A 9,963-nucleotide genomic window follows, 5' to 3' on the forward strand; every position below is an offset into this window, starting at 1 on the left:
GGGCTGGGCTGCGCTTTCCCTGCAGGCGTTTATTTTTAATTCCTGGCTCCTGTTTGATGGAATCAGCAGCGCGAGGAAGTGCCGGGTCACTTGCCAACCATTGCCTACTCGAGGACACAGGGACAGCATGACAGAAGGGCCCCTTCCCCCGCCTGAGAAACCCTTACTGCGGGCAAAGGAGACTTGCTTGGCCCCCAGCCCATCTCTACTTCCTGGTCTGCTTGGGGTCCCATTGCTGGGGGCTCCTCATGGGCACTGCCCCATCCTAAGGTGCTGAGCCCGGGCCTCTGCTCCCACCACACGTTTCTGAGACCCTGCCTGACCTTCTCCCAGACCCAACCCTAACCTGAGTGTCCTCAGGATGTGAGGGAGATGGGAGAGATGGCCATGGGGAAATGTGATCACGGGTGAGCTGACAAGGTCGGGGGTCCCTAGAAGGGGCCGTGACTGTGGTCTTCACTGATCCCTCCCCCTCCCTGAAACCCGTTTTGGTCACTGCCCTGGTCTGTGACCACCCCACTTCCCTGAGGCCTGGCACTCTGACCCCGCCAGGGCCACGGCCCGGGACTCTCTTTGGGAGCCTTGTTTTCGTGTCAGCTCTGCGTCCTTAGGAGCCCTGCCCATGTATGCAGACCAGGGCAGCCCTTGAAGGTCTCAGTGGGCTCTGGGGGGCAGACTTCAAGTGTACGCTCCACACAGAGGGGTCCAGGGTGGAGAACAGTTCTTTCCAGGGGCCTCAGAACCTGGTGGTGGAGCCTTAGGCCACTTGGCCAAGCTGAGGGGACCCTGGAGGCCACAGTTCCAAGGTCACGGGGAACCATGGGGCCCAATAGGGAAAAGTCTGGCTTTGGGGGCCTGCTGGGGCATGCCTCTGCGGCAAGCATGTGGGGGCAGGGGGCAAGATTCTAGAGTCCCACCAGGGGGGCCTGCACCCCTTAGGACACCCTGGGGAGACACCTCAGAACACAGGTCTATTGTAAACCAGGGGCGGACGCTACAGCCGCCCAGACCCCGGCCTCAGCACCCACCCTCGACCTGGTGTGCTCCCACCCCGCCCCCGCCTGCCGGGTCCCTGAGGACTGTGCCCGTCCCTGGGACCTCCTCTTATGATCCGAATGTCTTCCTGTCTTGTGCTTGGCACACCCATCCTCTCTCCCTGCGGGCCTGAGCCTGGCGTTTCAGTCTGGCTTTATCTGTCCTCTGCCTCCAGCTCTTTCTCTCCTGGTCCCTCTCTCCATCTCGCCCTCCCTCTTTTCTGCCTCCTTCTCCCCTTCTCGTGGCGGTTCTCTGCCGCCTCCGCCTGTTTTTCTCTCGCTGCTTGCGCTCCCTCCGGGTGCGTCTCGTCTCCGCCTTTGTAGCTCGCTTCCTCGCCGCATCCTCCTCTCGCGTCCCTGTCGCGCTCGCGCGCGCCCGCGGACCCTGCATCCCTCGCGTCCCCGCCCCCGGCCCCGCCCGCGCCGGTACCGCATTGCCGTACTGCAGGGGCGCGGTGCACTGCGCCTGCTCGGGCGATAGGTGGACCCCCCTCCTGGAGAGATAAAACCGCCGGCGCCGGCGCCGCCAGTCCCTCTGGCTGAGACCTCGGCTCTGGGTAAGGACGCTGGGCCTCCGGGTCCCCATCCCCGCCCCCAGCTTTCCGCAGAGGGTCCCTTCCCCGGGGACCAGTCCTGGGGGCATAGACTGGCCCGTCCCGGCTCCTGGCGAGGCTGCGCTCCTCCCTGCGGAGATCTGCCGCCTGCCCAGCGCGCTAGCACCGGCACCGGGGTCAGTCCCCGGGGCGGCATTGGGTGGGGTGGGGGCACCGTGGTATCGCTTGTTTACGCGGCGGCTGAGGCGCGGACGAGTCTCCTGGACAGTGGCGATCGACCTGCAGCCGTGACCTTGGGACTGCCTAGGGCCCTGCCGGGTTGAGGAAGGGTCGTCAGTGCTGGGGGCTGGTGAGGGTGGGTGCTGCGGGTACCCGCCATGTAGCGGGAGAGCGGCAGCAGGTCAGACCTGAGGGGTCCTTGCCACCCCGCCCCCACCCGCGCTGGCGATGTCCACTTGGTATCCGCACCCTAGGGTGCACCTTTTTCTCCAGCTTTCCCTCCCCCAGCTGCCTGTCACCTCCTGGGCTACCTAGGTTTCCCCATTGACCTCCAAGATGGAGCAGGGGCTGCGACTCTGTGATGAGGGGAGGGGGAGGGGATAGCCCCCTGCCCCCATCAGGCTGAGGGCATCTGTCTGTCATTTGCTGAGCTTGGCTGCTAGGGCCAAATTCACCCTTTGGACAGAGCAGGGACCCCCACCTCCCTGTCCTACTGTCTGCCCCCTGTCCAGATCTGGGGAGGGCCTGAGCTATTCTGGGCCCCTGATCTGGGCACTGCATCACCCTGCCTGAGGTCTCGGCCAGCCTGTCTCCCCGTGCCAGCCTGCCGGGCAGGGATGAGAGGAAGATGGCGCCATCGCTGCTCGAGGAGGGGAGTGGGAAGCCCTGACCATCTCTCCACTGTGACAGCTCGGCGGGGGGTGGGGGGGTGCTGGGATTGGGTGCAGTGTCCCAGCCCGAGACCGTGGGTGGGGGAGCAAACACCCGGGACAGGGCATTGGAGAGCTGGGCAGGGTGACTCATCAACAGGCTCCTGACTGGTCATGGGGCTCACCAGCCTGGTGTTTCTCCAGAGGGGGGATAACCTCTCTCGGGGGTAGGGGTGGTTTGTAGCCACGACACTCAGGCATTTCCAGCTGTTGGGCTCTTTGGGCTTACCCCTGGGCTCTGCTCAGCTAAATGCAGAGACTTGGCTCTAGCCTTAGGATCTTGTTCTGTGGGGCAGGGTGTGCTCCCAACCTGGGCAGGGCAGTGTCTGCTGGGCTACTCCCGGTGGTCCCCCATCACCTGTGCCCCTGCCTCAACCCACAGACTCACTGCTCAGCGTCCCCTCACCCTGAGCCAGAGCACCCCAGGTCGTGCCAGCCCCTCCCCACGCCCCAGGCAGAATGGGCAAGGAGAAGACCCACATCAACATAGTGGTCATCGGCCACGTGGACTCGGGCAAGTCCACCACGACTGGCCACCTCATCTACAAATGCGGGGGCATCGACAAGAGGACCATCGAGAAGTTCGAGAAGGAGGCGGCTGAGGTGAGCCCTGGGGGAGCTTTCTCCGCTTTGCCTCCACCGTGAGGCTGGGGTCCCACGTGGTAGCCCGCTGGCACTTCCCTGACCCTGGAGCACGAAGCTTGGATGGTCTCCTCCAGGGCAAGAGGACATGTATGTCAGAGCATCCAGATGGTAGAGGCAGGGGGTAGGGGAGCAGGGGCGCCTCTCTCTGAGGAGGTGCCTGTGGAGGAGGTAGACCAACCTGCTAGACCTGCCCTGGGCCAGGGGGAGGCGCACTTCTCCCAGTACTGGTCTCTGTCTCTGAGCCCCAACTGTTGGGTTTCTGTAGCCCCAGGGCTGAGTCTGGGGCTGTGGGTGGTGCTGTCCTCGCTTGTCCCAGGGCAGGGCCAGGACTCAGAGTGGCTATTAATAGCCAATTGATGGGCACTCAGCCCATCAGCTCCATTTTCTCGTGCTGGGCTAGGGCAGGCCACTCATCCAGGGTGGCACCCTTTTTTAGGGGGGTCTTTGTCACCTAGCGAGGATGGGAGGGGCCCTGATGGCTGAACCCCCATTTCTGGAGGCTGATCCTCTCGAGTTCTGAGACCCATGTGTGGGAGGTGTCTATGAAGTAGAGGTCTGCTCTCTGTGCCCCCTACCTTCACCCCTGAGCTCTGGGAGAAGCCCTCTGTCCAGGGAAGCTGTGAAGGGTCTCACCTGGATGACTGGTGCCAGGGCTCAGGAGGGGGCAGTTGCTGGCCTGGGCTGAACCCTGTTCTCCGAGGGGATGGGGGTGCTCTTGGGCCCCAAAGCTGTCTTTCCCTCCCTGCCGGGTTGGTATTGGGGGGGCACGCTGAGGGTGTTTGCAGGGTGTCTGTCTGGGTAGCCTTCCTGGAGGGCAAAGCTCGGTCATTGCACAGCCCTGGCAGGGGGTCTTGCCCAGCTGGACAGTGAACACACAGTCCTGACCTCAGCCCTGGCCCTGAGCGTGGGGGTCTTGCTGTGCACGCGGCGCAGGTGTTGGCAGAGGGTGGCCCGGCTTTGCTTCCCCTGCTCAGGTGAGGCGGGGGTTGGGGGAGGAGCCTCAGAGCCACTGGGGAGCTTTATCTGTAGAAAGAGCTGGAAAGCCAGGCCCTTCCTTGCGACCTCATCTGATTTCTTTCTTTCTTAAAAAAAAAATCACAGAGGGGTTTTTTGGTTGGACAGTGTGAAACCCAGTGGTGTCGTCGGCTGACACAGAAATCTATCTGGGGGAGGGGAGACTCTGGCTTCAGATAAAGGGGAGCCCTCAGCCAGGGGAGGGCTTGAAACCGCCCGCCGCTTCTCTCCCAGGGCGGCTCCCAGGCCCTTGCGCCCCCTACTGGTGGATGCTCAGATGGCGCCCGTTGTGACTGCAGGAGGCTGGTCTGGGCAGGCAGGGATGAGGTCTGGGTGTCCCCCGCCCAGTTCCAGAGCTGGGTCCAGAGTCCCCGGTCTCGGCAGGAGCAAGGGCCCTCTCTGCTGTGACATGCTGCTCCTATGGCCCAGGGGGACCCGTGACCAGGCCGTTGGGTCCGGGTCGTCCTGAGCCACGCCTCCACCCCTCCAGATGGGGAAGGGCTCCTTCAAGTATGCCTGGGTACTGGACAAGCTGAAGGCAGAGCGGGAACGCGGCATCACCATCGACATCTCCCTCTGGAAATTTGAGACCACCAAATACTACATCACCATCATCGACGCCCCAGGCCACCGCGACTTCATCAAGAACATGATCACAGGCACATCCCAGGTGGGCAGGGCTTCGGGGGTCTGGGGGATCTGGAGGTGGGGCAAGGACACCATTTAGGAGACCCTGGGGGCCCTAGAATGAGCGGTGGTTGGATTTCCTCTGCTTCCTCACCAGGGCATGAGACCCCTCACCTTTGTCACCACTCACCCCTCAAAGAATTGAGTAAGCGCCCCAGCATCTCAGCCAGACAAGAGTGCCTATAAGGTCAGCTGGCCACTGTCAAGGCCGACTTCACAGACAAGTGGACACAGAGGCCAGGATGGGGACACTGAATGTAGGCAGAAATGCACCACCTCCCCGCCCCAGACAATTCAACATCGCCAGGGCATTCACACAGACACACACTGCCTCTAAGGGCGAGACCCCCAGGTTCTATCCCCAGGTGACTGCCCAGGCCCATGTCCACTGCCCTGAGGGGCCCAAGCTCACCCTGCCTGACCTTCCGGACAGGCGGACTGCGCCGTGCTGATCGTGGCTGCAGGAGTGGGTGAGTTTGAGGCAGGCATCTCTAAGAATGGGCAGACCCGGGAGCACGCGCTGCTGGCCTACACGCTGGGCGTGAAGCAGCTCATCGTGGGGGTGAACAAGATGGACTCCACGGAGCCCGCCTACAGCGAGAAGCGCTATGATGAAATTGTCAAGGAGGTCAGCGCCTACATCAAGAAGATCGGCTACAACCCGGCCACCGTACCCTTCGTGCCCATCTCAGGCTGGCACGGCGACAACATGCTGGAGCCCTCACCCAACGTGAGTGCCCGGCAGTGGCAGGGCTGCTCTCCAAGGGCCCTGGGTCAGGACGAGCACAGATGGCCAGTGGGGGTCAGGGAGCTGTCCCCAGGCTGCCCTCAGCCCTATGACTGTTGTACTAGCCTTCTGTGGGTGTTGGGCTGGAACTACAGCCTCCTTGGGTACAGGCACTCTGCCCTCAGCTCAGTTTCCCCAGGAGGCTGGCCCCTTCTGCTGCAGCCCCTTCTCTGGCCAGGGACAGCCCCAGATTGACACTGTGGGGGCAGTGGCCGCAGGGGCCCAGGCTAATCTGCCCACTTCTGGCTGTGGGGTGCATGGGGTTGGGGGAGGTGGGCGCTATGAAGGTGCCTTCTTCTTCCTGCCCAGATGCCCTGGTTCAAGGGCTGGAAAGTGGAGAGGAAGGAAGGGAATGCCAGTGGCGTGTCCCTTCTGGAGGCCCTGGACACCATCCTGCCCCCCACACGCCCCACAGACAAGCCCCTGCGTCTGCCACTGCAGGATGTGTACAAGATTGGCGGTGAGTGAGGTCCACATGGCCACTGCCCGCTGCATTGCCCCTGCCCACCTGGCCAGCTCGCCCTCAGACCCCCTCCTGAGAACCGGCCCCAGACCAGGAGCATCCAGGGCCCAGTTATTTCTGCCCCTCCCACCATGCTGCACACTTTCTGGGGGACCATTCATCCACCTGTCTTCATCCATCCATCCATCCATCCATCCATCTGCTCATCCATCTATCCCAAGACTGCCGGGGTCTTCCTCCCTCCAAATAAGTGTCAGCCCTATGCCAGCACCAGTGGCACAGGGAAAGTCATTTATCACCCTCCACCTGGAAGTCTCCGTCTTGCAGGAGACACCATCCACTCTAGGAATGAGAAGAGCTGGTCACACAATGATGCAAACACATAAACAAGTGTGAGGCCCACAGGGGGCCACAGTGGGGGACTCCCAGCCAGGAGTCTGTGGCCAGAGATGCTGAGGACCTGGGTGCAGGTGGAGTATCACACTCACCCAGCACAGAGCACAGCCATCAGCCTCCTTAATGCCGCAGGAGCCTCTGCCACAGCCAGGGAAGCCAGGCTCGAGCCCCCTGCCCCCTGTCTTGGGGGGGCATCACACCCCCACTGTTTGGCCACACGGCGTAAGCAGATCCTGAGAAGTGTGGGGGCACCATGCCCCCTTGGGACTCACCCCTGAGATGGCAGCACCAGTGCCAGGTGGGCCACCCCGGGGGGGCTGGTCCACAGCCCGCTTAATGATGCTGTCTCACAAGGAGGGCCCCATGCTGCCTCCTGTTGGGACACTTGCCCCTGGGGGTAGAGATGGGGCCTCTCCTGCCTGTGTTCCCTGTGTTCTGGGAACTTGCTTCCTCAGGCACTTTTACTCCAGATGGGGCAGGAGAAAGATCTCCACCTCTGTCTGTAGGTCCCAGGGTCCGCCTTGCCCAGGGCCTCCCATCCCCTCCCTCCCACCACATGGCCACTCCCTGCCTGCTAGGGAGGACAGGGCACCCCTGGCCTCAGCGTGCCCTCACAGCCCCCTTCCTCTCGGCCTAGGCATTGGCACCGTGCCTGTGGGCCGAGTGGAGACAGGGATCCTGCGGCCTGGCATGGTGGTGACCTTTGCACCCGTGAACATCACCACGGAGGTGAAGTCAGTGGAGATGCACCACGAGGCTCTGAGCGAGGCCCTGCCTGGGGACAATGTCGGCTTCAACGTGAAGAACGTGTCAGTCAAGGACATCCGCCGGGGCAACGTGTGTGGGGACAGCAAGTCTGACCCACCCCAGGAAGCCGCCCAGTTCACGTCCCAGGTGGGCAGCCCGGTGGCCAGCAGGGCCTACCCCAGGCAGTACCAGGGCTATCCTCAGCAAGGGGGCTGCTGGGTGCCAGGGAGGACTGAGATCCTCGCTTTGCAGAGCAGGTCCCCAAGGACAGGGAACCTTCCTTTGCAGGCAGGAAGAGCGGGCAGGGTGCTCCTAGCCTCACTGAGTCCCCGCTCTGGTCCTGAAAAGGCTGTTCTCAGTTTACTGCTGGAACAGGCCTGTGGTACTTTGTTCTCTACATGCTTACTGTGCCCTCTTTGGTCACCTCTGTACATGAGTAGGATTTTTTAATTGGCTTTACTGAGATATAACTGAAATGTAATAATTGAGGTGTAGTTTTGTCATGCCCTGCCTCTGCTCTGGTGCTGCCCTTTCAAACTATGCCCTTGTCATTATTTATCTCTTGTGGCCTTTCAGATGCTCAAAGAGGACCTTAGGGTTCAGGTCTGGGAGCCTGGATTTTCCCTATTCTGACCTTCCTTCATGGACAGCATCTGGGCCCCAGGGACCTGGGGTGGGCAGAGCCTTCTCCAGCTCAGGGCCCTCCCCTGGTGCCCACCTGGGCATGCTTGATGGCCTCATGTACCTCTGCCCACAGGTCATCATTCTGAACCACCCTGGGCAGATCAGCGCTGGCTACTCACCAGTCATTGACTGCCACACAGCCCACATCGCCTGCAAGTTTGCTGAGTTGAAGGAGAAGATTGACCGGCGCTCTGGCAAGAAGTTGGAGGACAACCCCAAGTCCCTGAAGTCCGGTGATGCAGCCATTGTGGAGATGGTCCCGGGGAAGCCTATGTGTGTGGAGAGCTTCTCCCAGTACCCCCCTCTTGGTGAGCTGGTTGATGGGGAAGGGGCAGCCATCAGGTGGTGGCCAGTCCAGGCCAAGGGCAGAGGACTGCTGTGGGGGTGGGGTGGACGGAGGGTCCTGGACTTTCCTGCTGCGGCTTAGAGCTTAGAGGAGACCCAGCCTTGGTCTTTGTCTCATGGAGCATAGGTGGCCCCACTGGGTGGGCAGGGGATGGTATCCTCCTTTGCAGATGAAGTCCCCTAGGGGACCCACTCAAGGCCCACAGCTTGGCAGAATGAGGACTGACTGCTGGCCTCCAGCTGGCCTGCCCCACCGATACCCCAGGGATGACCCACAGATCTATATCAGAGAGCTGCCTGTGCAAGGTTGCTTGCCATCGTCAGAATACCTTAAACGGTGAACTGTATTCTGCACCAGGCTGCTCTAAGGACTGTTTACATGCCATTTAATTCCCACAACGGCGCTTTGGCGGATTCCCATATGTGCTATTCCTGCCATCTAAGGAGAAGGGAGCCTAGCACCTTACTGCCCCCTGCCTCCACCCGGGAAACAGTCAAACAGGCTCAGAGAGCTCCGTGCCAGGGTCCCGCCCTAGGGCCGGTGCTGGGGGAGGATGCTGCGGGCGCGAGTGCGCCTGCGCGCTGCATCCAGGCCTGCGCCTCACTCTTCCTCCCCGCAGGCCGCTTCGCCGTGCGCGACATGCGGCAGACAGTGGCCGTGGGCGTCATCAAGAACGTGGAGAAGAAGAGCGGCGGCGCCGGCAAAGTCACCAAGTCGGCGCAGAAGGCGCAGAAGGCGGGCAAGTGAAGCGCGGGCGCCCGCGGCGCGACCCTCCCCGGCGGCGCCGCGCCCCGCCCCCGCCCCCACCCCCGGCTCCGTCCCCGGCGCGGTCCCGGCGCCCCGCCCCCCCGCCAGGCGCATGTCTGCACCTCCGCTTGTAAGAGGCTCTCCGTCAGCGACTGGATGCTCGCCATCAAGGTCCAGTGGAAGTTCTTTAAGAGGAAAAGCGTCCCCGCCGCCCCGGCTTCCGCGTCCAGCCTTTGTCACGCTCAGTGCCCGTTTTACCAATAAACTGAGCGACCCCAGAACCGTGTGCGTCTGCTGCTGGCGGGGTGGGCGATCTGCTCTGCGCGAGGGCGCTCCTTAGGACCCTTCCTGCCCCCCCCTCCAAGCTGCCACCGCGTCCAGCCCGGCGCCCATCACCCCTGCTGGCTACGTGCCCAGGCGTCCACCCACGCTAACCAGGTGGGCGGTGGGTCGCTGAATTCGGAGTCCAGCTGGTGAGGAGGCTTTGGCATTCCCCTAGTAGGGGCATCCAGGACAAAGAATGGGTCACTTCGGATCCGCAGAAGGGGGTTGAATGTTTTTTGGGGGGTCTCTCTGACAAAGGGATGAGCAGAAGACTCCTCCTGCGCGAGTGATTGTCACACACACCTTGTTCTCCTGGGTTTTCAAGCTCTTATAAGTCTGCTCTTATACCCCATCCCCTCAAGCCAGTCACTTGTGCCACATCCACCCTGCTCCTCAGTGGGGCTCATAAAACAGCCAGGAACTGTGGCCCCAGAAACCCCAGAGCAAGCCCTGACCGTGGTCAGTGAGGGGGGGAGGGGGGAGGAACGGCAGGATCACTCCCTGCCCAGCAAGCCCTGCCCGAGAAAGCAGCCCCCAGCCCCAGGGGGTGTTGGCACTGCCTACAGAGCTCAGGAGTGGCTGAGCCAATCACCACGGGCGCAGTGC

At 62.3% G+C, this 9,963-nt stretch overlaps 1 protein-coding gene across 2 annotated transcripts; it reads left to right on the plus strand.

Moving 5' to 3' along the window:
• The first annotated feature begins 1,565 nt into the window (after positions 1-1,565).
• EEF1A2 (eukaryotic translation elongation factor 1 alpha 2) lies at positions 1,566-9,314 on the plus strand. Of its 2 annotated transcripts, none has more exons than XM_042229878.2 (8): positions 1,566-1,764; positions 2,900-3,120; positions 4,667-4,846; positions 5,297-5,593; positions 5,960-6,110; positions 7,147-7,403; positions 8,014-8,248; positions 8,906-9,314. In XM_042229878.2, exons 2-8 carry the CDS (start codon positions 2,977-2,979, stop codon positions 9,031-9,033), a joined length of 1,392 nt encoding a protein of 463 aa, XP_042085812.1. In that variant the 5' UTR covers positions 1,566-1,764; positions 2,900-2,976; the 3' UTR covers positions 9,034-9,314. The 2 variants fall into 2 exon arrangements, with proteins under 2 accessions (XP_042085812.1, XP_027832746.1); XM_027976945.3 differs by having other exon boundaries at positions 1,566-1,591.
• Positions 9,315-9,963: the final 649 nt, after the last annotated feature.

The sequence above is a fragment of the Ovis aries genome, chromosome 13 (genome assembly GCF_016772045.2).
Source record: "Ovis aries strain OAR_USU_Benz2616 breed Rambouillet chromosome 13, ARS-UI_Ramb_v3.0, whole genome shotgun sequence".
In the NCBI taxonomy this organism is placed as follows: domain Eukaryota; kingdom Metazoa; phylum Chordata; class Mammalia; order Artiodactyla; family Bovidae; genus Ovis; species Ovis aries.

Excerpts from the sequence above, each read along its gene's own strand:
- EEF1A2 (XM_042229878.2), top strand. The coding sequence starts at position 2,977 with ATGGGCAAGGAGAAGACCCACATCAACATAGTGGTCATCGGCCACGTG. Across the intron at positions 4,847-5,296 it reads TGATCACAGGCACATCCCAG|GCGGACTGCGCCGTGCTGAT; the intron begins GTGGGCAGGGCT and ends CCTTCCGGACAG. Across the intron at positions 7,404-8,013 it reads CCGCCCAGTTCACGTCCCAG|GTCATCATTCTGAACCACCC; the intron begins GTGGGCAGCCCG and ends CTCTGCCCACAG.